We start from the raw sequence: 25,536 nt of genomic DNA on the forward strand, positions 1-25,536 counted from the left end.
GAGAAAAGTCAGTGTCTTAACACTAACTATACCTGAAGGGGATAAAATGACCCGTTGAAATTTTTTAATAATTTATCACTTATTTTTAAAACATCTTAATTTTTAAAATTTTTCCTGATTTTTATTATTATACGTAGATGATTAATTTTACTAATTTGTTTACTCTTTTCTTTTCTAAGAAAAAAAGAACGTCGTATTCAATCTTGTGTACAAGTTAATGCAACCTTTGAATACCTTATTAGTTAAATCAAACACCAACACATGTACATACATCAGCATTTTGTAGGGCTACAAAAAGCAATCATACTGAAGAACCAAAAAATGTTGATGTGATTTTTGTACCCCGCGATTAGTATTAGTCCGTCTACTTCATTGAACGGTTGATATCGAAGTTATGGTAGAAATATTAGAGTTTTATAGATCATGGAGACAATAGTGTAACGTGCCAAGAATGTGAGGAAAGGTTTAAAATATCAAAGAAAAATAGAATTCATGACTTTAGAAACCATACGAATAAGAGGTCTCTTATCTCATTGACGGCGAAGAATTTTTGTATCTCGAAAAGAAATTTTGTATCTTCAGTAGAAATAAATAAATTAATCTCCGGTATGTTCTAATATTAACAAGCCATGTTTTTTGCAAAAATCTTAAAAAAAGAGTTTGCAATATTCGAATTATTCGAATATTGTCATAAAAATTATATTTAAAGGTAAAGCGATATTTTGTAGATAATATCGTATAGACAAATCAAATGTTATAAATCAAGTAAAAATAGCAACAGGCTCGAAATAAACCTGTGAGGTAAACCTTGTGTCAAAAAACGAGTCCAGAAAGACACGTTAACCTGTCTAAAGACAGTTAAAACAGCCCGTTGAAAGAAAGAAATAGAGAACTTGCTGAAAATGCGTCGCTACTTCATAATGCACATGTTGCAATCGTTAACTTCAGAGAAGAGCAACTAAAGATAAGGGAATTATTATCGAGAGAATCCGCGTTTTATATCCGAAACATCCAAACGAAGAATGAGAAACGTAACATTTATCCCATGCGAATTAAATTGATTTGTTTGATAAAAAAAACATATACTTCTTAGAGTATATGCAACATATATAATACAGTTTCTATTCAGGATGCACAGACGTTTGTCCATCATTATGGATCGACTGATCGACATATTTTTGCCAAAATCGCTTAGAACCCGTGCGTTCTAAGAAAAATATCGCGATAAGAAGAAAATTAATTAAAGACTGAAACTACTATTACTTCGCTGAGTACAAATGTGCCGTAACGAAAGTGATCCCTATGTATTATGTAACGCAAACGTAATAATCGGCGTAAGGGTTATTTTCACGCGTTTTTAGCACGACAAATTGAACTCATCGAAATTACATTAATTCCATTCTTTGGCCTAAAAATGTCACGTCGATTACCATGTAACTGCATGTAATCGATTATCGGTAGCCTCGCAAAAATAACGAGCGAGAAAACTCCAGACTATCGTTTTCCCTTTTTTTTCCCCTAAATTTTCGTGCGAGCCGAGAGTTAAATCGAGACGTTCGAGACTCGTCGAGCCCGTCGTTTAATTAATCTAGCGATCCGTCTTCGACGCGCGACGATCAAGTACGATCGATAACGTGTGTGTGTGTGTGTGTGCTCGAAACGGTCGCCTTATTTTTTTTATTTTTTTTTTAAATTTTGGAAAAGAAAGCGCTTCCTCGAAGGGAGGTAATGCCATTCCGATCGTACTTGATCGTCGCGCGTCGCGCCATTCGCTCGAGAAACGGTGCCCCTCGAGAACGAGCGGTTGCTTCCCCCTCGAGAAAGGGAAACTCTCTCGTTTTCGGGCGAGGAAACGAGTTAAACGCTATTCGCCCACGACGTCGTCGGCCTTCCTTCCTTTCTTTTTAGTTTAATATATATAGCTCCTGGCTCTCTACAGAGGACAATACGGCCAGAACTCAAATACTAATAAAAAATGGAGGCAAACTATAGAGTTTGGAGCGAGGTAACACTCGACAGCGAGATAACACTCGATAAACTGCGTCGCAATCTTCAAAAAATTTTTCCGTACCGACGATGTCGAGGGCGTTCGGGCGACTTCGTGCGCCGAGCGACAGCAACGGACTTACCGCCTGCGGCAGAAACATGCGCGTGAAAACGAAGTTGTCCTTGGGTCGCTGCGAGGTGTCGTCGTCGCCCTGGTAACGTTGACGATGACGGTGACGGTGACGATGACGATAACGTTGACAGCGTTCGTCCAGAGCACTTAGCCACGGAAAAAGCCATCACCGCACGTGCCACAGACCAAGATTCACCGTACTGAGCTGCGGCAGCTTCATGATCCGCTCGAGGCCGCTGGTGGTGATCTTCGTGCAGCCGTACAGGTCGATGTACTTGAGGTTCTTCATGCTCTCGGCGACGGTGTGCACGCCACGGTCGGTCAGCCGGCTGCACTGGCCGATGTTGAGAGTCTCGAGGTCGTGCAGGGTCTTGGCGATCTTGCAGATGCCCTCGTCGCTGATCTGACAGGCGGACAGCGACAGGGATTTCAGGTTGAACAAACCTTGAGAGATGTGGACGAGCGCCTGATCGCCGATCTTATCGCAGAACGACACGTCGAGCGAGGTGATGCGGCTGCCGCCCTCGGCCAGATACGCCATGCCGATGTCGGAGATGTTGTCGCAGGAGCGCAGGTTGAGCTCGCGCAGACTCGACATCCTGGCCAGGTGCTTGACGCCGGAGTCGGTGATGCAGACGCAGAACGACAGGTTGATGGACTTGAGGGTGGTGAGACCGAGGGACACGTGCCTGAGCGCCTCGTCGCTCAGTCGCTGGCAGTCCTGCAGGCTCAGGTGTTCCAGGGCGAGATTACCGTCCGCGGTCTCGCGATTCAGGCCGGCCAAGTGCGCGATACCCATGTCGGAGACGTGCCAGCAGCTTCGCAGATCGAGCCGTTTGAGCTTCTTGAGGCCCCACGCGATCAGCAGCAAGCCGGTGTTGGTGATGTTGCAGCAACCGCCCAGCTCGAGATGCTCGAGATTCTTCAAGTACTGCGCTATCCTGCTGAGCGAGGCGTCCGTCACCTGCTTGCAGAGGGACAGGTTGAGCTCGGTGAGGGACGGGTATTCCTGGCAGAAGGCGTTCGTGATACCGATGTCGGTGATGTTGTAGCAGCCGGACAGGTTGAGCGCCTCGAGATTCGGCACACCCTTGAGCACGTCGCTGAGGCCGCGCCGCAGGGACAGCACCTGTACCCTCTTGACGCCACGTCGCACCAGACAGGCGAACAGCACCGGCGCCTGTTTCCTGAGGTGCAGCCGCGCCTCCACCCCTCGCCAGACCGAGCGGTAATAGGCGGCGTCGCGCCACGCGGTGCACACTTGCGCGGCGCGTCCCTTGTCGCGTACGTCCAGGTAGCTGAAAATGAGGGCGAGAATCTCCGGGTAGAGGGAGGACACGTGGGTGCTCGCGGCGGGCTGGCCGTGCGTCGCCGCGGTGCCTCGTTGATGCGCCTGATGCGGGTGCAGTTGATGCCGCGAGGAAATACCGCCCTGGCCGCTGATGGTGTAGGCCGGCAGACCGCCGGCGACGGCAGCGGCGGCGGCGGCCGCGGCGGCGGAGTTGCCGCCGCCTCCCGCAGTGCCACCGCCACCGCCGCACGCACCATTGCCGTCGGTGCCGTAATGCGGCGCCGTGCCGCCCGAGTTGTGCTGGAGTATCGCCTGGTTCTGCGACGTCGGGATCGCCAGGTGCGGCTGGTGCAGGTGGTAGTAGTGGCCCGGACGGTGGAGCAACGTCGTGCCGCCGCGACCGGCGCTCGGCGTCAACGGCGACGGAAGTTCCGTCATCAGCAGCTGGCTCTCCTCCATCTCGTCGTCGCTGTCGTCGTCGTCGTCGTCTGACGCCGCGTCCTCGTGCTCGTCGTACCGCGACGTACCCGTCGTCGTCGCCGTCGCGGTCGCGGTTGCGGTCGCGGTCGCCGACGCCGCTGCCGCAGCTGCCGCGCGGCGAAGCCTCACGCGCAGCGACTCCGCCGCGGCAACCGACGACGAGCGAGCGACCGTCGAGCCCTCGTCGTGTCCTTGTCCGTCGCGGTGATTATCTCCCTCTATCTTGAAATCTTCTTTCTTCTTCTTCCTCCTCTTCCTCCGCCTCCTCTTCTCCACGTCCCGCGTTGTCCACTCGTTTCCTCTCGGTTAATCCGATCCCCGCCGCTCGCGGTTATGACGCGACTTCGGTAGTCGCATAATAAAAGTTTGTCCGCGCGCGCGCACGTACCGCGACACGGTATTCGAAAAATCCGTGGATGATACGCGTGATACGCGTGCACTCGCGGAAGCGCGGCGCGAGAATCCCGATATCGATCGCGGCTATTGATCACCGCGATATCACAGCGCGTCGACGCGACGCGATGCGACGGCACCACGGATCGCTGCGGATCGCGACGCGGCGCGCGCGATCCACGACGTGGTGGTCGCTCGCCGCGGCCGGGAGGGGGGCACGGGCGAACGGCGCAGCGAGATTTATCTCGCGATCGATCCGCGGGGAGCGCCTCGCGGCCTCCGAGATCCAGCGATATATCAACGCGGGGAAGGGGGGGAGAGAGCGATCAACGACACGCGACAACTTCGCGCTTAACAATTCGTACACCGCACCACGTCACACGACTCGTCCGCGAGAGAGTTATTCTTCACGAAAGCACCATTCTCTCGCGCGCGGCACATACAGAAACACCATATCGCGTACCGTCTGGAGACTCTTGGTTCGGTCCCTCCTTGCCGTCGCCTTACGCCGGAAGAAGTGCGTGCGCGGGGCCGCGACTCGCGTTCTCGTAAGCGACCCCGTATTTACTCGTACGTACGTACGTACGTACGTACGTGCCCGCCGCCGCGGTGGTTGTCTCGCAAGTGCAAAAAAGAGTCGGCGAGTCGTCGCTGCCACGGAACCGAGTGAGAGAGTAGAGGAAGTGACTGTGGTGTGCGCGACGGAGATCGCGCGAGTAGGGCGAAGGGGCGAGGTGGGGCAGCCGATGGCTGGTAAGAAGGAGAGGAGGAGCGAGGGAGCGAGATAGACACAGCGGGAAGATAAAGAGAGCGTGAGGGACTCGCCGCGCGCGAAGGCAGGAGGAGGACGATAGAGCACCACACGGACACACGTCGGGCACACGTACGGGATACTACGGATGCGCGGTGCGTGATGTACGCGTGTATTTCTCGAGAGGAGCGCGCGCCGTTCCTCGTTCACGTGTCGACGACGACGTCGTCGTCGTGGTCCTCGCCGTCGTTACCGTCACTCCCGAGAAGAACGTTGAACGCCCGTCGACGTCGACGTCAATGTGTGCCGTGTGTCTCGGGGTCACTTAACGTGGACCGCCCGCGGAGCGAAACATCGCCTACTGTGGACAACCGACAACCGAACCGGTGCGCTACCAGCCGCGGACTGTTGTTCCGCCTACCCGAACGCAGATGTCGTGTCGTCGTTCCCGTGGAGCACAGGCGGAGCGTAGCTACGCTCGCCGCGGCCGCCGATTGGCCGGCGCGGCACGAAACCGTGCCACGTGACGGCACCGGCGAATATCGATTCGGGTTGCGCTGCGGCGGCATTTTTAAGTTTTCGTTGCGAGGTGGGAGGGCGGGAGGGGCCGGGGGCGAGGGTGAGACACACGGAGCGCACACGCCGCACACTGTACAGCCCCGGACCACATCGCGCGTGAGACTACCCTGACTGCCTCGCTTGCCGAAATCCCGGAATGCCGCCGCCGCCGTCGATATACCGAATTCGCGCTCGATATACCGAATAATACTAAATCCTCGACACGATCGCTCATCGCTCTCTATCGTCTCTCTATCTTTCTCTTTGCCTTCCCCCCCCCCTCTCTCTCTCTCTCTCGCTTTATTTTTTTCATTGTTTCCAACAGGACGACACAGTCACGCGATGACGGTTTTCGTCTAGGAGACTCTTTGAAAGTCAGGGGAGTCGAGACGTGATAATCCTTATCCGTCGTTTATTTTCCGCTCGACGAATTTTCGGTCTACCAATCATATGTCGACAAATTTTTTAAGCATATTGATTGGCTGCAGGATGGAGAAGTTCTCGAGTTTCTAGAAATCCTCTATCTTGTAGTCAATCAATAACGTTTAAAAAATATGTTGTACGACAAATGAAATATTACCTTTTACGATCATACGCGCAGCTTCTTCGCATCTTTCGAGAAAATTCTAGACGTTGGGCGAACACGCATCTCGATTAGCTAAGATCCCAGCGACTTTAGTATACGCAATATTCGTATAAAAACGACCGTAATTATATTTAAAAAAAAACTTGCACAATGGTATTCTGAGGTCATTATTCGTGACGCGACGCACAATAAGTATAATCCGCGATAAATAGGCATGTAACAAGACACAATGCACAACGATCAAGATGTATAATCTAAATAATTCGACACATTCGATTTGCAATTATTTTTTAGATCGTCTGTGTAAAAGATTGAAATACTAGCTCACGTCCTCACGTTCGGGCACAAATTTCAGACGAGAATTTAAGCAGTGCCGTTCCACGACGACTTACGAGACAATTTGCACGCTAATTAACGGAATTGCAGAATCGTGATGCAAATTCGAAACGTCATAGCGCGTTTGGCATTTCGATCCATTCGAGACACATAATGAGCGTGAAGAAATTACAATTACACGCACCATGCGATAAACTTCCCAATATGTAGCTTCTTAATATTATTATCGACTTAATAAACGATTTATATTTCTATATAAATAAAGTATTACAGCAGGTTTTTATCAATCGATTTTTGCGAAGAAAACTTTTATAGCTTTATTGAAAGACAAAAGCAATGTTACGAACGTTGTAATTTTTTTTGTACACTTGAAAATTAAAATTTATAGTCGAAACATTGTGTGAATACTTGTTTCAATAAAGTTGCCAGTTAATTGTGTCGAGGAAGCTAAACTATTTCTGTTAAAGCAACGTTTATCGATATATAATCAACGGAACTTTCGAGGAAAACATATGCGATTCGCACTTATCACAAGAAATTTTACGAGTGCGAGGGTGAGCGAGATATTTTAATTTATTCCAGATATTCGTTCGATCGATGCACCAACAGCTGCTTGCACATACTCATTATGCAGAACAATTGCAAATACAACACGGGATCGTGTCGCCTATTCTCGCGCGCGGATGAATTGGATAATTTCTCATTAATCTAACATTAAAAAGAGAAAACTTTACGTGTTACATCAATAAAGCGTGCGGATATACATTTTCATCAAAATTTTATGCCATCTTAAAAGATCGGCAATTTTTCTTATGAACGATCAATGTTTAACTGCAAAGTAAAAGAATAATAATGATATAATGGCGGTAATAATTCTGCGAAATAAGAAAAAATATATAAAAAAAGATGATGGATACGAGAGTTATTACGTGTAAAAAGCGAGACGGCAACAAAAATGCCATTACGAAATCTCTTGAATAAGTAATAGTGTATAATAAATCTTTTTATAATTATACTATTCTCTATAAATAAAGAATAAATTAAAAATAGCAGTGCCGATATTCTACGTTCGTAAAACTGTTTCTCGGATGTTATTATTATAGATTTATTAAAGAAAGACATACGACATAAGTATACATTATTTTGTAACTTAAGGAATAATTACAGAGAATTATATATTACATGATGGGTGTTCTCTTGAAAATACTGGTGAGGCTAGACGTAAAAGAGCACCGTTGTTCATTTGGTATTTTATTGAACGTAATTTTATCTTCTTTTTGCGCAGATTGTATACCTATGTAGCGTCTCATCGTCGAAAATCGTGAATTTCGAAATCGTACTTTCGCAAGAAACATTAACAATAACAGGTCACAAGTGTGAGCCAGTATCTTTCTTTTCGCGCACAAATAAGAGATAACACGCGTGAATATAATGCTTTGGATTTTCGTGATCAAAACACGACCATGCACGTTATTATGTTTCAAGTGCGAACGTGTATTAACATATTTGCTCGATTCGACCTCGAATGTCAGTGCGTAGACAATAACATCGAGGCTCGAATCCTTGAGCGTTACCCGAATCGATCAAACAATGTAACTTTAGATTGGCTGGGTTCGTTCGCGTTCGAATTTAAAGCTTTCGTTATATATTTACATATTTTAGGTATTTTTCCGTGAAAAATACATAGGTACGTCTAACTTGGAGTAGAAATCAGCTCAGCGGGTGGGGGGGGGGGGGCGGGTGAAGATGATACTTGTTTCGTACATACATGTAGACTCCTATTTATTTATAATCATACGTATGTATAATAATATTACAACGTTGCAACTGTATAACAGTAAACAAGATTGAATATGCTCGATTGAAATACTTGGTGAATATGCCACTAAAACTGGCAAGTTGAGAATATGTACACATTGTAGGATGTCGCTTTATTGCCTCTAAGGGAGATATGTAATTGATACTAAAAAGAAAAAAAAAGAGGAAATAATAGCGATATTAATTACAACAATTACAACGGGAGCGGGGAGTATAAGGTACACGCAGCAGTATTACAGTGGCAGCTGGCGACATTATCTTAACTATTATCACAGATTAATACAGACAGCTTCTGTCATAGCTGGACATGACCGATCGTTATATTTTATCATCTTGCTATCTACCCTTCTGCAATAAATATTTAATCGTGTGTATGTGTGTATATATGTATATGTGTTTGTCGCAAAAATGCATGGGCAATTTAAAACCTGCGTATTTATATATTTGAGTATATAAAATTCGGACGTTTACAAGCTTTTCGTCTTTCCCTCGTTACCGAGCCATTAAAGAAACGTTAGATTCATACACAGAATTAAACAAATAAGATAATACTGTTCAATATTTTATTAATGCATAATGATGCACGCGATATAAATACTTGCGCATCCTAATGGAAGCAATAACATATAACTGATACTTTTGGCTAGCAAATTTAAAAGTCTTAAAAAATTATAAGAAAGATCGTATTCGATAATTTTATATAGGGTATTGTTTAAAACTTTTTTTAAAAAATGTGCTTTTAAATATATTATTTAATGTACAAATTAGATGCTCGCAGATTCCATCAATTTTAAAATTTTAATAAGAATTAATTATAACTAATTATAAATTTTTACGAAATACATATTGTAAATGCGGCTATTGTTAATAAATCTTGTTGATTAGTCTTCATATTTTGTGACAGTCTTACGACAGGAAGTATGTTGAATTTCATATGACCAAGCAATTTTCGTATAGCAATCTTTTTTTTATACCATGTATAATGCCGTTGCATAAATCATTAATCCATTCCGACTGAATCTTTTAAATCGTATTGAAAGCGTCATCGAACTACAGGAACCTTAATTTTACTAATAAAACGCCCTAAAAATTATTTGGACCAGCTAACAATATTTGTCGCCCGTTTGTTCAAGAAACTTTAATCCTACTCGCTCTAAACACGACTTATTTAGCATATGGTAACTCATTGTTCAATGCAGCAAAATTTTACAATGCTCAAAATGACCCTAGAAAAATTAGCGGAAGATGTTCGTTAGTTTCGTTTAACGATTACATTACATAATATGAAACGCCACTTGTGTATAAAATGTGTGTATGTAAAACACGATGGTTTTTAACATATACGCGTATATGTGAGTGAGAGTTACCCTTCCGTAAATATTACAAATGAATAGGCCTTTGTTCTTCAACGCAGCACGCGAAAGTATTCGACACGTTAAAAAAGAATGCCGCATACACGATATCGTGTTCACTAAATAAGCCCTACGCGCTCGTTCGACATTTCGATTCTATTATGTTAAATACTAACGTCAAAAAAGTATACTTTAGTTAGGATACAATCTTAGGTATCGTAATTGGAATACAAAACTCAGTGTTAGAAAATATCAGGGTTTCCAGCGTCTCATGTCCGCTCGTAATACTAACACATGCTCTCTGTTTTATTCTGTCCTAATTATCGTATCAAAGAATATTTCGTTTATAGGGAGTAGCGTGCTTGTACAACGCTCGCTAACAACATTTTTTCCTGTGCTGTTTTGTGCTTTTCCTCAAGTTGACTGTCTCATTAGTCTGTATGGCTTGTCGCTCCTTACGCTCTTTTTTGGTCCGCAACACTTGCCGCGTTATTGCCATAAACATCTGCAAGTAACGCATTACTATTAACTTACAGTGAGGTGTATAAAGTATAAATGAATTTAGCTGAATTTAAAGTATTTTTCAACTTTCATAAAGTAATCTTATCATCAGTACAATAAAGAAATAATCGTAAAACAAGTTGAAAAGTTTCTAGTTTTATTTTACAGCCTGATAAATTAATAACAAAAAGAAATCAACGTAATACACATACCTCCTCGACATTGATGTTGTCCTTAGCGGAAGTTTCAAATAACTGAATCCCCATTTGATTGGCGAATCTTTGCGCGTCTTCCGTTAACACCACCTTCTGATTAGGTGCGTCATTTTTATTCCCTACAAGTACCCTGTTAACCACATCACAATTCTGTTCGATTTCATGCAACCACCGTTTAACGTTCGCGAACGTATCACCGCTGGTCACATCATACACAACTATAACGCCGTGCGTTCCCCTATAGTAAGTTGAAGTTATTGTCCGGAAACGTTCTTGTCCAGCGGTATCCCAAATTTGCAGCTTTACCCGCTCACCGTCTACCTCCACGGTTTGTATCTTAAAGTCCACTCCTATCGTAGTGATGTAACTGCCGTTGAAGGTATTGTCAGCGAATCTTAGAAGCAGCGAGCTTTTGCCTACGCCTTAAAAAAAAGAATAGAAAAAAATTATTTTTTATATTAAGATGTATATAAGTAAGTTGTTTAAAGAAGGCATAAAAAAAGACATAAATATTTTCAAAATAAAATTATGACAAACACGTCATTTCTCATATTATTCCAAGACGCATTATACAAGACGCTTTAACACGTGCACGGAAAGTGGCCCATTACGCACGCTACGCGTGCGTGATAGACCACTTTCCAGGCACTTGCAACATAAAATAGGGTGTGCAAGCCGTGCGTAAGGATGAAAATTCCCGGGTGCGGTGACCGCACTCGCCTTCGGCTCGTGCGGTCACCGCACCCGGGAATTTTCATCTTACAGCACTTGTTGCACAAATAACTATTGTAACATTGTGACATATAAGGTCTATTTTTTTTACAGCTGAATTAGTGTATACTTCCTGTACTTAAAGTAAAATAGGTGTATATACATATATATAATGTTTGAAATTTGTGAAAGCAAGAAGAAAAGTTCTAATGCAGTCCAGTGTGCAGCACCTATTAATTACTTCTATCTATATTAAATTAAATAGAATGAACAATTACTTAACTATCAAGAGAAACATCAAAGAGAAAGAAAATAGAACAGAGAAAACATTATATATAAATACACAAAGAAATGAGTGAATGATAACAAATATCTTTCAGTTTCCATATTATTCCAATACAAGATGCTTTGTATTCTATAGTTTATTCTATCCACTTTAAACTAAATAGGATAAAAAATTATCCTACTTAATCTCTTTCTCTCTCTCTTATTTAATCTCTTTGTTATTTTTAGCTCCCCATTATCGCGACGTGATGCATTATCCTCCACCACCGTTCTAAATCTGTCATGCAGGAAGAACAATTTTCGCATCATGAAATCTAAGCACCACGCCGGGCGGCGGTGCGATGGATAGCCGACATGTATAGTCCATTGTCGGGCCCCATCATTTAATAAACTACCGCTAAAACCGCGTAATGACAGGCGATCAGCTCGCATGGCGACGCTCGGCGCGACACAATCCGTCCTTTTTCCGCCGCAATCTTTTCACGTCTTTCGCATCTGGAATGAAATTTACGAGAGAGAAAGAGAAAGAGAGAGAGAAAGAGAGACAGAGAAGGAGGGAAAAAGGGGGAGAGAAAGAAAAATAGCGATAGAAACAAAGGAGGTTATACATAGAGCGCAGGAGAGCGTGGCCAACGCGACGAACGAGAAATCGTACGTCACCGCGGACGGTTTGGCGCACGGTGATGCTGCAAACCCGCGTGCATTATATTTACCGCTGTCCCCTATGATGAGCAGCTTGAACAGATGATCGTACTCCCGGGCCATCTTAGCGCATATGACGCGCGTCGCTCCTCCCTCGATGCTGCGTCGCACTGTCCGCAGACTCGCAGCCTCCGGTCCGGAACGGAACGTCTTCTCGCTATACGCCTCCCGACGACAAGTCGACGCGGCGCGCCTGCGAGAGGTATTTCTTGTTCGATCTCCCGTGGATCACCTCCGGCCTTCGCGGAGCCCTCCGTGCGCGTGTTATCGCGGAGCCTGGGGCCAACGTCGGTTGTTGATTTCGGTACCGAACGTGGGTCGTGGGATCGCTACCCCCGCACGATCCCCAGCAGTAGCAGGATCACCAGCAGTACCCGCGACTCGTCTGGATCGGAGGACGACTGCAGTGTCAAATGATCGCCATGTTTATACGTCGCGGTATCACCACTCATTATCATTACGGCGGGAGGAAAAAAAAGGCCGCGTTCCTACGTTTAGCGCGACGCCCATCCCCACATATCAGATTGTCACCAGCCTGTCATCGCCGCCATGTTCCTTCCCGCGGGCGACCGACCGACCGGGGCGACCTAACGGCGGCGTGGCGTTCTCAGCGCCCGGCGCGAACGATGTAATGCTCGATTCACAGGTCCATTTTTGTCGAGATCGCAATCTTACATTAATATGAAATTGAATAAAAACTATCGATATCGCCTTTACGCGATTGGATGAATACAAAAGACACAAGTATCAAATTGTCGTCAGAAGACCCATCAGTTACGCAGAATTCTAAATTGAAGCATGTGGCATTGGATGCATCCAAGTGATTGGTTCTTACTTTTGCATTCAATCAAACACACATTCCAAAACAGAACACAAGACAAAAAAATATATCGTGCAATTGACGCGCAATTAGAGAATTTCTGAGCCTCTAAAGATTTTTTTCATTTAATGTTTACGGTTACAATTTCTCTAAAACCTTGTTACATAAATAATAATATTATAATTACAAAAAAAAAATAGACCAAATTTAGCGTAAAAGGTATCATATTACTATGTTCTTTGTATTAGATACGTGATTGGTCCATTTTTTGGTTATCCGTGAATAGACCTTTATGTTCAGTACAAAGGACGCAAATAAAACGAACAAACTTGATTGACTTTACGAATATAACCTAACCTCACCATGACAGAATTTTATGTATTCACACCGTATTTACATCATAAAGTATTCTTAGTTTTGCACTAATAGTCTAAATGACAATTTTCTGAATCCAAAAACGAGAGGAAGGGTGATCTTAACAATGAGAATTATTTTAATTACATACGTACCGAGATAAATACTTGTATGTGACAGCTCTCTTTCACATGTCAACTTGTCAACTATACCCTCTGCAGATGTTTGACGTTATTACAAGGGAAATTTATATACTTGAATGAGATCTGTATAGAACAATATATTTTGCGATATCTCATAGGAAGAGAGAGAAAGAAAGAGAAAAAGACATGGTATTACCGGCACGTATAGCACATAAAGCCAACAGAATTTCATACCATTATCACAATATCTTTATGATATGTCTATTATTATTTACATTATTTATTGTACTGATCTCGGTGTGCTATTTCAAATTTGGCAATACACAGAAACATTCCGAACATATTCCTATAACGTTGAGCGACATAAACGCTTTGCCCAGCCAAACGTTACCTGCCGACTCGAGTGCAGCAGACGCGACCAATTCTTCTTGCACATACTTCTCCTGTTTCAACGTGTACCGATGTGGCAGCCAGGGGACCAAGCTTCTGGTGTACGTCTATCCGCTCAAGGTATACCTGGACTCCGCGAATAGACCGGTAACTGGCCAGATGACGAAAGAGTTCTATCAAGTTCTGAGTGCTATTATCAGCAGTAAATTTTATACTCCTAACCCATACGAAGCTTGCATTTTTGTTCCTTCCATCGACACTCTCAACCAGAATAGATTGAGATTACAAGAGGTCTCTCAGGCGCTGAGAGCGTTACCTTTCTGGAACAAAGGAGAGAATCATCTAATCTTCAATATGGTGCCTGGAAGCGTACCAGACTACAACACGGTCATCGATGTACCGGTAGGGAGAGCGATGATTGCAGGCGCTGGAATGTCATCGTTGACATACAGGCCTAGCTTCGACATTAGTCTACCGGTCTACAGTCCACTTGTAAATAATCTGAAAACGAATCATAGTAATATGAGGTAATGTCATGCACGTGTTGTTTCTCATTACACATATATGTAGTAACGATTGTTTTGTATTTTAGACTATGGTTAGTGATGTCTTCGCAAATCAACATTAATACTGCTTTTGAGCAAGATTTGATGGAAATAAAAACGACGTATCCAAAAGACATTTTGGTGCTGGGTCCATGTCTACATTTTAATCCAATGAATAATACAATACGTTGCATAGGAGAAGATATATACAAGTATCCTGATAGCTTGCAAGTAATACAATTGTAATTAATGCAAAATATTTTCCTTTATTAAAACATGATTAAAAGTATATTTTTTTATCTTTAGACAGCAACATTTTGTCTGATAATTCGTGGTGCTAGACTTGCCCAAAGTGCACTCTTGGACGCGATGGCTGCTGGTTGTATACCTGTAATTATAGCCGATTCTCTAATAATGCCATTTCATGACGTAATCGATTGGACCAAGTAAGATGCACTCATAAATAAATATTTTCTATATTATCTTTTAATACATGATTCATTTCATTTATAATTCTCTCTTATCGTCAGAGCTGCTGTTTTTATACGTGAAGTTGACATTTTGTTAACGATACAACTGCTAAAAAAGATATCTCACCAACGCATCACGGAGATGCAGGAACAGAATGCGTGGCTCTACGATCGTTATTTCAGTTCGATGGAGAAGATCACCGAAACTACATTAGAAATACTTGCGGATCGCGTATTTCCGTATTTAACGCGAGATTACTCATATTGGAACGTATCACCTTACAAGGTAGATAGAATTACTAAAACAAGGAAGCTTGAGCTTTTCCCATGTCAAGCAAATCGTTTTATGCAGGGAAAGCCTTCACCACTTTTTCTGCCGGTGACTGCTCCTAAGACACGTGGCTTTACTGCCGTAATATTAACGTACGACAGACTGGAGTTGCTGTTCCTATTAATTAATAAACTTGTGAAGGTGCCGAGTCTGTCCAAAGTTCTAGTAATTTGGAATAATCAGCACAAAGATCCACCGCATTGTAAAAACTTTTAATATATTCATCTTAATTATCTATTAAGTTTTAAGTACGTACGTTAATTTTATTCTTCATAATTCAATATTGTAACATTGTAGCAACTAGGTGGCCAAAAGTCAGTAAGCCATTAAAAGTAATACAAACGAAAGAAAATAAGTTGTCCAACCGTTTCTATCCATATGACGAGATTGAAACTGAAGCAGTGTTATCAATAGATGATGATATTATCATGTTGACTGCTGATGAAGTGGAATTCGCTTATGAGGTATCGCTAATTTGTCTGAAATATTTATACAAGTATTTGAGATATTTATATATCTTGAAAATTACATACACAGTATATTTATATTATTTTTTCTAATACTCTAATTGAATTAAAACATATATTGTAAACATATATGGTAAACTTGTAGGTGTGGAGAGAATTCCCGGATAGAATCGTTGGATTTCCGTCTCGCTTACATATGTGGGATAATGGCACTAACTGTTGGAAGTACGAAAGCGAATGGACGAATAGTATTTCTATGGTTTTAACAGGGGCGGCTTTTCATCATAAAGTAAGCTGATGCTGTTAAACTTACAATACAAACGCTTATGCTGTTCTCTGTTCAACAACGCGCTCAATTATGTTGTATTCAACATTTTTATTTAACATTTCAGGTCACAAACATATTACTAAAAGTCCTTTGATTTTATTTTTTCCAGCAAAAAACTAACATCCTCTCCTGTTATCCTCACCTCAAGAACATATAAGTTAATCCAACAAAGTAAATTACACCATTTCTCATACGAGCATTGGATCGTGCAATTATCACATGAAACTTTACGTCTTTCTCAATGTCTTTCAGTATTGGAATTACATGTATACTACGGCCATGCCTGGAGACATAAAGGAATGGGTCGACGAGCACATGAATTGCGAGGACATCGCGATGAATTTTCTAGTAGCAAATATTACTGGAAAAGCACCATTAAAGGTAGGCAAGACTTTTAACCAATGTACTGGCGTTATCTAAAAAATTGTCTAAAATCTTATAGGTGACACCAAAGAAGAAGTTCCGATGTCCCGAGTGTACCAATACCGAAATGTTGTCCGCGGATTTGACGCACATGGTGGAACGAACACAGTGTATAAATAAATTTTCTTCTATTTATGGGACTATGCCATTGGAGTCAGTTGAGTTTCGTGCAGATCCGGTGCTCTTCAAAGACGTATTTCCGGAGAAATTGAAACGATTCAACGACATAGGCAGTTTATAATTTGTGTATATAGTTTTCTACTGAAGTAATCATGGAAGTCAGTTTGATATAAATCGTAGTACTACGATCCTGGTTAGAAATCTATTGAAAAGGAAGAAAAAAGGTCAGTTTATCGAGAATGTACATATTTATTAGTTGAGATATAAAGTGTCTAATTATAATAGAGTCAGATTTATTCAAAGCTAAATTAGATCCGGTATTTTTTCTTACAATATTATATGAAAATGGTTATAATACAATAGCATATAAAAATATTTCACTCGTAACGCTGGTTTGTTACAAAATCTTTTAAAACTCGTATTACATTCTGTATTCGTGATAATAGTTTGAACTCGCTTTGCGTTATTTAGCTATGAATAACAATGAGTTGTAAAAATTGTTTTGGAGTCTCTTCGATTGAAGGGGTTAGATGCCTTCGATCATCTCCCTTGGTATACGACACAAGTTCTCTCTTTTCCTATTTGAACTTTATAATGTATATTTACTTTATCAATTTTCTTTTTGAAATTGTACAGTATTTTGATTGTAAACCAATCTTTTTTTCTTGATAAAGTCAAATATATTTATTTCCTTTCGAAATAAATTGTAGATTTTGTTAAGAATGATTACACACTTGGATAATTAGCTACAATTCCATTTAAAAAGTGATCTCGATATCACCTTAGCTCTAGACTCTGTTGGTTGTAATGGGACACTATATACACATGTACTTTATATGTATTATATAATAGGTGAAATATTTCTGTATATAAAAACATATAAATCGATATAAACAAAAGATTATTTCAAATTGTTACCAGGATTGTATTTGCACATGTTAACAGTAATCATCATTGTATTTATACAAGGTACCTGTAATTTACAGTAATATAAAATTTAGGAAAATATATTTGCTGTAGAAAATTGTGATCATGGAAAATTATTTAATGGCAGCATCTATGTATTTCATGAAATTATCGTGGTTTTATATAAAAATTTTATATATAAGATATTTTAGGCTGTAAGTAATAATTCTTTATAAAAGTTTATTACATCTGAGAGATGACGTATGTAATCTCATTCTCAGACTTTGTCAGGTTCTGTTAGTTTAAAGCAGACACCTTCGACAACAGCTTTCTTACCTACCTCATGCGATGGTAAGACCGACATGTAACTCTAGAAATAAATGGATTTTTTTTAACAAAGATGACTTATATTTCATATTAATGATTATTTTAGAAATTTATTTTTAAATCAATTTAAAATATTTAGAAAGAAATATTTTACATTTATATATATAAACATGTATATAAAGACTTTTATAGAATACATACCAGTGGTGCACGTTCACATGTATTCATGTAACCTATTATCATAGAATTTGTGGAATGGCTCCAGAGAAAATCGCCAGATCCTTCTTGTGGCGAATACCGTACAGCGATGACACCACCGAGTTTCTGTTCAAGTCCATGGAGAAATTTCGAATCTGAAGACAAAACAAACAGTTTGTCATCGCTTTCATTAATCGTCAATTATGCTAAATCTGCGACATACCGATAAAATCTGTGCTCATTGCTCGATGCAAACTCGTAGTCGGACAAGATGTATCTGAGATAGCTTCCGCAACTGTACGCGCTAACGAGGTGCGCACAAGATGTTCTCCACAACCTGAAGTACTTGTGCCTACTGAATATGGAGTATCTTTGCAAGCCCAGGCACCACAGCCCCATACTCCAGCCTAAAATCAGAACAAAAAAAATTCGGTAAACTACAACGAAATTTACATATAAAAAATGTATTTGTACAAATATCGATATGATAAATAAATACCTGCCCAACTCTTCCGGGATATTTTAAGATTATACCACCGCTCGAGCAAGCCGAAGCGATATTTCCATTATCATCAACACATATCGCACCTACTGTGTCCATCCTTTTCTTAGCACACTACAGCATAATTAAATAAATGATTAAATAAATTTTACTTAAAATCAAACTAATATAAAGTAACTTCTTCATACCTTTTGAACCTCGGCACTGCAACCTTCCACTTTTCTTTTATAATGCTTGTATATCTTTTGTGCTCTCACTGGGGATATACATTGGATAAATAAGTAAAACATACACTAATAAAAAATACTGCAATTTATACATAGAAACTATAAATCAATTTGGTTTGCTAAAAACTTAAACATTTCTTATGTAAATTCTATATACCTACCTGATATTAATTGTTCCGGTGGTAAAATTTGTATGCCCATTTCGTGTGCCCAGATATGTGCTCCATTTCCAACCAAAAAGCTAATAAGGAATGAATTATTAATAACAATGCTTAAAATACAATCGTTAACATTTCAAAACTAGAGGAGCACCTAGGTGGAATTCTGCCGTATGCAAACTTAATGGACTGCTGCTCACACAAACGCTTTGCCAACAAAACAGGATTTTTTATTCCGCTAACCGCACCGACCGCACCATACTGCAAACTGCTGCCGTCCATTACACTCGCATCGCACTCCACCGTTCCATTCAACGTGAGATTTGATCCGAATCCAGCGTTTGTCATAGGAGAATCTTCCAATACAACCACTGCTTCGACCACTGCGTCTAATGCGCTGCCATTGGACTTCAAACTTTGTGCTGCCTGATGAAACATATAGCCATAAGGAAAATACAGAATTTACAGAAAATTATAGACATGTATATCACGTGTAATTAAATTGCTTGAAAATCTTACCACTTTGCATGCATCGCGACATAACTTTTGATATTTTTCCCTGAGCGACGCCGAGTGTTGTCCAGCACCTGCCAACAAAAAAAATAACGAAATGTTACGACAGCTTAGATACGAATATGTATTAATTACAAGTCATGCCTAAATACCTAAATTACATACCAACATGTACAGCAATAAATCCTTGCTTATTATCACTCATTAGACTGAATCTTGTTTTCTCGAGTATATATTTTCTATTCTATTTATATATTTCTCTCGGAGTACAAAATTCTTCGCAGGCTGCAACAGAGAGTACCGAGATGAATAAAATTAAAAATCAACCTAACACAAAAGAGTTTTAAACATAATAAATCACAGTGTTTTGGCAGTACGGCTTTTATTTAAACAAAATTTATAGCATAATCGAAGTGTCGACGACACCGGTGTGTCCTCAAAGAAATCTCAGACTTTGTAAACACATAATTAAAGTTAATTGTAATTGTTACTCTTGTGAGACCTTGCGATCTTGCGGATTCTTCTTCAAGAACTTAAAAACTGTACGTATATGCGAACATTTTTAACTGCCTCTTATTTTCAACGCGTGAACCACTCGTCGCAAACGCATGAGTCGAAACGAAAACAAAGCGAGACTCCACGAGATGAGTGCTGCTCAGTGCTGCTGCAGGAGCACTGAGGAGCACTGCTCCTTGAAGCTGAAGTAGGTTGCGTATAGTGCTTGTGCGTGCGCAACGCGACATGCGACTAACGTCACTGACTTCATGTGGATACGAAATCGAACGAACGAACAATACTAGCGGGCTACTAAGTATCGTAACTGGTTGAACTGTGCTCAAGGGCAGATTTTTGAGATTATTTTGAGACGAAAAGTCCAACACCAAAATGTCGAGACTACAATAATTAGTTATAGGCATTTATAATAAGTTAAGATCACCTAAAACTTGCTTGAAATCGTCAAGCGCCGGATGTCAAGTACTTAATCTTAAAATTCTATCCAGCCAGAGAATCTGATATAACATCTCAAGATCATATTTAAGACGATTTTAATAGCGTTTTTTATATTGGCTGAGTTGAATCGAAAACGTTATAAATATGCAGTATATCTAATAATAATAATAAATCTCATATAACGTTATATGTATGTGTTATTGCGCCCTAAATCCCTCTAATTTCAATAATTTGAAATTAAAAGCTCGATCGACCGTGTATTTATAATTTTTTTTTTTTTTTTACGAAAATTTGTTTTTACCAAAAGGTCGAAGATTTATATTATTAATTTGCTATTTTTACAAAATGCGTCTGAATAATTTTTCTTATCCGAGATTCGGCTTTTCCCTCCTTTTTGCTCGTTCCGAAACCAATCAGACGTGTATCATATGCGGCAGGAAAAGGAGATCGAGAGAGAAGCAGAGAAGGCGCTTGAGTCGAAAAAATACGCGGGCCGGGAGTGGCCAACCTGCTCCGCGCAAAGTATGGTAGCCGAGAGCGCGATACGCGGAGGGTACGCCACCGCTGGTTATGTTCGCGACGTTTGCCAAATTAAATGTTCCATGGACGACAAATTGCGCGTCTGAGAGGCCGGATGAGAAGGCGTCGCCCGGGCCAGGCTCCGCTCCGACACGTACGGCGAATTCGGCGCAGCCCTCGGGTAAGCATCGACCGGAACACGTCCGTGCGTCGCACGCCGCGCGCGCGATGAGGTTAACCTCACTCACGTCACGTCGTTGCGCATACATTTGCATAATCGAGATTTCTTTATTCATAATGAATTCGCACGTCCGCGCTATTCCGCACTGACCGGATCTACGGACGTTTTTACGTGTGAAAAAAGGCATCGGGGCACGAAAGTGCGACACAGAGTGTCCTGGTTGAGATATCCAATGTATATTCCGCCAAAAATTGCTTTTGACATCGGGTATCGGGTATCTTTTCCGGTGAAGATATATATGTATCTGCGTCTCCGTTGTGTTTTTATAATTAAACAATTTTATGTATAAGTTTTGTTTTTTGTAACTAAATTTCCTGTATTTTCTTATCCTTTCTCTTTTTCTGTTTGATACTAAATTACATGTCTTTCATTTCAGTCATAAATAATCTTGAAGTTTGTTTTCTGTAGCTGAGAGATAATTTTTCTGTATTTTCTATCCTTTCTATTTTTCTGTCCGCCACTAAATTATATGTGTGTGTGTGTGTATATATATATATATGTATATATATATATATATATATATATTTCATTTTGATTATAATCATAAGTAGTCTTTAGGTTTGTTTTTTATAGCTGAATTTTTTGTATTTTTTTCTTTTTTTGTCTGATGTTAAATTATATGTGTTTTATTTCAATCACAAGTAATCTTTAGCTCTTTTATTGATGCATGGACTGTACTAGAACTTTTCTTCTCACTTTTGCTAAACTTTAAACATACCTATTTTATTTTAAGTACAGAGAGTGTACGTTCAAGTAAAACAAACAGACCTTTTATTGTACATTAGCGCAGAATAGTATAGGCGACCAAATTACTTTAATTGATGATAATTTTGTGAGGTACAAATGATAACGATGGTCTTTTCTTTTAGGTTGAATTCTTATTATCAGTTCTCACAGACTCGGTGGCTTTGTTAGAGATCGAACGAGATATAGATCGGCATTTGGTTATACATCCTTTTGTCTAATTTCCTGATGTAAAAGCCCAATGTAAGTAATCCTGTTTTGTAAAAGAATGTCAAAGCATTGAAGATTGTTCTTATATTTATTATTAAATGCAGTTTTATAATTTTCGACTTCAGATAAATTTAACGTTATATGATATCCCACTCTGTATCTGTCTTATACAAAATAAATAAAATTTGGAATTGGATGAGCATATCATTAGTATTATATATGGGATATATAGCCCCCTTGGCATCTATAGTTTGCTATAAAGTTTCATTGCATGGTTTTTGTCTTTGTAATATTTATATGTATAAGTATAAGATATATAAAAATTATATTAAGGGCAACATTTATACATAAGAATTTCTTATTTTTTGTTTTTTTTTAGATCGAGCTACACTAATAACATATATTGAATGGACAATAATATAATCAGGATCTATATATATATTAAAAATGACCATGATATTTAATTTTCTGAAGAGAATCTTAGGATGGGCGGATGAAGGTTCTAAGAAACGGAAAGCTTCCGAGGACCGCAACTTTGAAGGAGAATATATAACACCCAAGAAATTTAAATCCAATTGTAACATGGCACATACAAGGGAGCCGCGTTATGTTACCGTTGATGATAGCGACGATGACGATATCACGTTTCTCGGCGAGCAGAAATGCTCGCCGATAAAATCGTGCGCACAGTTGAACGGTACTCATAAGAAACAGCCGCAACATTACGATATACGCGAAGTTATGTATTCCAGTTGTAAGTGTACCTGTTCTCCCCTGCATCACAGTAAATCGCCTAAGGAGTTTATTTGCCATCACAAACACAGGATGCCGGACACCTGTCACAAGTCTCCCACATTATCCAAAACTAATCAACTGAAGGAGAAATATCAGTATGAAGAAATGTTGCAAAAACTGCTTCCAGAAAATAAAATACAGGTATTCGATAAACGTACGGAATACACACCGAGGCGTAAATCCATAGAAGTAATTGACTTAGAAAAGCAGTCGGAAATACTAATACGCAACAACAAGAGTCATTCATCTGTCGCTAATATACCTAAGACGATGACACCGTCATACCATAGAAGCAGCATGTCAAACTGTGCTAGAATAGACAAAGAAATAGTTCCTACTTCAAACTATAGGATTGACAAGGAGGTCATGGCATATCTGCAGTCCAATAAAATAATTCCAATTGATAAACCCAGTACCAGTGGTGCAGTGAGACGTGCTCCTGCGTCAAGGTTGCCTATTAAGGTTGCCGCGACTAATTCGTTGCGCGACGAGCTGGCCGCGAAAGCTATCATGAGGCAAGATTACATCCCGCAAGTTAATAAGAAGTACGATGAGCGTATTGAACAACGGAACCGAGAGGCCGAAGAACTGAAGAAGATGACATGCGTCCTGTCGAAGCACAACAGATACGTGCGAGCAGCAGCCCTGGAAGAACAGCTGGCGCGTTCTATGAAATTGTGCATGACCGTTATAGAAGACCGGGAAGAGCCAGAGGAACCGGCGTTGCCGACGTTAACCGACGTGATGTTGCGAGAAGTGAGAAGCGCAATCGCGCCAGGACCCTCGGGCGAGGTTCTTGCAGAAGGTTTCGGTTTGAGAATCACCCGAAAGGATCTTCACACGCTGGCCGACTTGAATTGGCTGAACGACGAAGTTATTAACTTTTATATGAATCTGCTGATCGCCAGAGGCACATCTTCGGATAACTATCCAAAAGTACACGCGATGAACACGTTCTTCTATCCAAAACTTCTGTCGGGCGGTCACTCGTCGCTAAAGCGATGGACCAGGAAGGTAGACATATTTGCGCAAGATCTTATGGTTGTGCCTGTACATTTGGACATTCATTGGTGTATGTCAATAGTAGATTTCAGGAATAAAACTATTGTTTATTACGATAGTATGGGCAGCAACAATCCAAAATGTCTGGCGGCGTTAAAACAATATTTACAAGATGAGAGTTTAGACAAAAAGAAACAACCTTATAACATGAATGACTGGAAATTGAAGCCCGCCAGGAACATTCCGCAACAAATGAACGGCAGCGATTGTGGCGTATTCTCTTGCATGTTCGCCGAATACGTCTGTGCAAACAAAAAGATAACGTTCACGCAGGAGGACATGCCGTATTTTAGGAACAAAATGGTTTATGAGATACTGAAGGGTAAACTTTTGTAAGCGTCATTATTGCTTCGACAAGATCGAAAATGGTAAATGCTATCGAGAAACTTCAGATTAACGATATGAAACTGTACTGCAATAAAACTTGAACAGCTTAATTTATTGGAGAATTGTTTGGAAATAACACATCATAATTCTGTACTACTATTCTTAAAAAGAGAAAAGAATAGAGAAAGAGAGAGAAAGTTTTAACCCCTTTCTGTAATCTGTGCTTTGTCATTAAAAAAAGAAACGAAAAATCTCGTATCTCTATTTCTTAAGAGCACATTTCTGTTTTAAAACACGACGTGGAGAATGAGAGAGAGATATATATGTTTATCTTGTATAATAATTATAATTCGGTTATCCTCGGATAAAGTGTAAACAAATTAATATAGATATACATGTGCATATATAGGTATGAAAATGTGTTTTTTTCGCTGTACAAGCAAGACGGTGATGTAGTCTCATCATTTTAACGAATCATGGACGAAAGGATTGCAATATTTTTATTTTTTTGACGAGTTTTCACGATCGTCGTGACCCTCGAAAGTCGTAAGGACGAAATCTCATTTTTGTAGAATACGAAATTACTGAATGAAAGTGTGGCAATCCTTCCGTACATGACTGTACAGCCGCACCACTTTCAATTTAACATGTGTTTAACATTTTGTATATTTTCTATTCGTTTCGGAATTAATTTATGTATAAAGTTGAAGTTTTGGATTATAGTATTGATATTTTGTTTACGATTATCCACATTAATACAACAAAAACGCGTATTAATTTAGGTATGACTTTAAAATAAATAACTTTAATGAACATATTTGGCAGAGACATTGTATTATTTTCGATCCCTCAAATTGTCATTCACACGCATCTAATGCTATGTTGTTACGGTCTCAAATGTAAGATATTTATTGAAGCTAATTTCTTCAGTCATAAAATAATATTTTGTGAAATATAATATTTTTCTACGCTCTTTTTTATTTCTCCTCATCCTCTTTTTCTTCTCTTTAAAATATAATTATATGTTCCTCTCATTTCAGTACCTAACACCATGTATATGTGTGTGGGTGCGTATAAACACACTTTAAAATTGATTAATAGTATTTATTGTATTATTGTTATTTAAATAATTTCTAAAGCAAATTACGATATTGAAATAATTTGAAATAACTTCCTAATTGTTATGTGACTCATTCTGTATATTTTCTGGACATTCTTAAAACATATAAACAACAGTATAAAAGGAAAATGATAAAAAAGCTCTTTAACAGAATTGATATTGTATAATTAATATGCAAGCTTATTTAACAATTATTTGACGGCGACTAGCGCACACATGAATACACACACACACACACACACACACA

General features: G+C 40.3%; 5 protein-coding genes across 10 annotated transcripts; 2 read left to right on the forward strand and 3 right to left on the reverse strand.

Annotated features, from left to right (window-relative positions):
* Positions 1 to 363: 363 nt before the first annotated feature.
* Positions 364 to 5,615, reverse strand: Ppa (Partner of paired). The gene has a single exon (XM_071773684.1). The coding sequence runs from the start codon at positions 3,867 to 3,869 to the stop codon at positions 2,286 to 2,288; it is 1,584 nt and encodes a 527-aa protein (XP_071629785.1). The 5' UTR covers positions 3,870 to 5,615; the 3' UTR covers positions 364 to 2,285.
* A 2,664-nt stretch (positions 5,616 to 8,279) lies between these two features.
* Positions 8,280 to 12,704, reverse strand: Rab35 (RAS oncogene family member Rab35). The gene is made up of 4 exons (XM_071774485.1): positions 12,591 to 12,704; positions 12,110 to 12,499; positions 10,398 to 10,822; positions 8,280 to 10,189 (listed from the first exon to the last, which is right to left on the reverse strand). The coding sequence occupies exons 2-4, from the start codon at positions 12,159 to 12,161 to the stop codon at positions 10,061 to 10,063; spliced, it is 606 nt and encodes a 201-aa protein (XP_071630586.1). The 5' UTR covers positions 12,162 to 12,499; positions 12,591 to 12,704; the 3' UTR covers positions 8,280 to 10,060.
* Positions 12,705 to 13,244: 540 nt separating this feature from the next.
* Sotv (exostosin glycosyltransferase sotv) lies at positions 13,245 to 18,433 on the forward strand. Of its 2 annotated transcripts, none has more exons than XM_071774476.1 (9): positions 13,245 to 14,332; positions 14,398 to 14,581; positions 14,657 to 14,796; positions 14,881 to 15,106; positions 15,173 to 15,353; positions 15,449 to 15,615; positions 15,764 to 15,907; positions 16,056 to 16,117; positions 16,199 to 16,295. In XM_071774476.1, the coding sequence occupies exons 1-8, from the start codon at positions 13,602 to 13,604 to the stop codon at positions 16,101 to 16,103; spliced, it is 1,821 nt and encodes a 606-aa protein (XP_071630577.1). In that variant the 5' UTR covers positions 13,245 to 13,601; the 3' UTR covers positions 16,104 to 16,117; positions 16,199 to 16,295. The 2 variants fall into 2 exon arrangements, with proteins under 2 accessions (XP_071630577.1, XP_071630576.1); XM_071774475.1 differs by lacking the exon at positions 16,056 to 16,117 and adding an exon at positions 16,389 to 18,433 and having other exon boundaries at positions 13,247 to 14,332; positions 16,199 to 16,327.
* Tasp1 (Taspase 1) lies at positions 16,719 to 20,006 on the reverse strand. Of its 3 annotated transcripts, none has more exons than XM_071774481.1 (10): positions 19,823 to 20,006; positions 19,486 to 19,605; positions 19,327 to 19,394; positions 18,962 to 19,233; positions 18,811 to 18,890; positions 18,611 to 18,678; positions 18,420 to 18,536; positions 18,144 to 18,327; positions 17,924 to 18,075; positions 16,719 to 17,765 (listed from the first exon to the last, which is right to left on the reverse strand). In XM_071774481.1, the coding sequence occupies exons 2-10, from the start codon at positions 19,523 to 19,525 to the stop codon at positions 17,673 to 17,675; spliced, it is 1,074 nt and encodes a 357-aa protein (XP_071630582.1). In that variant the 5' UTR covers positions 19,526 to 19,605; positions 19,823 to 20,006; the 3' UTR covers positions 16,719 to 17,672. The 3 variants fall into 3 exon arrangements, with proteins under 3 accessions (XP_071630582.1, XP_071630584.1, XP_071630583.1); XM_071774483.1 differs by having other exon boundaries at positions 19,879 to 20,005; XM_071774482.1 differs by lacking the exon at positions 19,823 to 20,006 and having other exon boundaries at positions 19,486 to 19,813.
* A 758-nt stretch (positions 20,007 to 20,764) lies between these two features.
* Positions 20,765 to 24,982, forward strand: LOC139810703 (sentrin-specific protease 1). Of its 3 annotated transcripts, none has more exons than XM_071774477.1 (3): positions 20,765 to 20,971; positions 21,901 to 22,018; positions 22,365 to 24,982. In XM_071774477.1, exon 3 carries the CDS (start codon positions 22,433 to 22,435, stop codon positions 24,176 to 24,178), a length of 1,746 nt encoding a protein of 581 aa, XP_071630578.1. In that variant the 5' UTR covers positions 20,765 to 20,971; positions 21,901 to 22,018; positions 22,365 to 22,432; the 3' UTR covers positions 24,179 to 24,982. The 3 variants fall into 3 exon arrangements, with proteins under 3 accessions (XP_071630578.1, XP_071630581.1, XP_071630579.1); XM_071774480.1 differs by having other exon boundaries at positions 22,460 to 24,982; XM_071774478.1 differs by lacking the exon at positions 20,765 to 20,971 and adding an exon at positions 21,029 to 21,257.
* Positions 24,983 to 25,536: the final 554 nt, after the last annotated feature.

This window comes from Temnothorax longispinosus, chromosome 3 (genome assembly GCF_030848805.1).
Source record: "Temnothorax longispinosus isolate EJ_2023e chromosome 3, Tlon_JGU_v1, whole genome shotgun sequence".
Taxonomy (NCBI): Eukaryota; Metazoa; Arthropoda; class Insecta; order Hymenoptera; family Formicidae; genus Temnothorax; species Temnothorax longispinosus.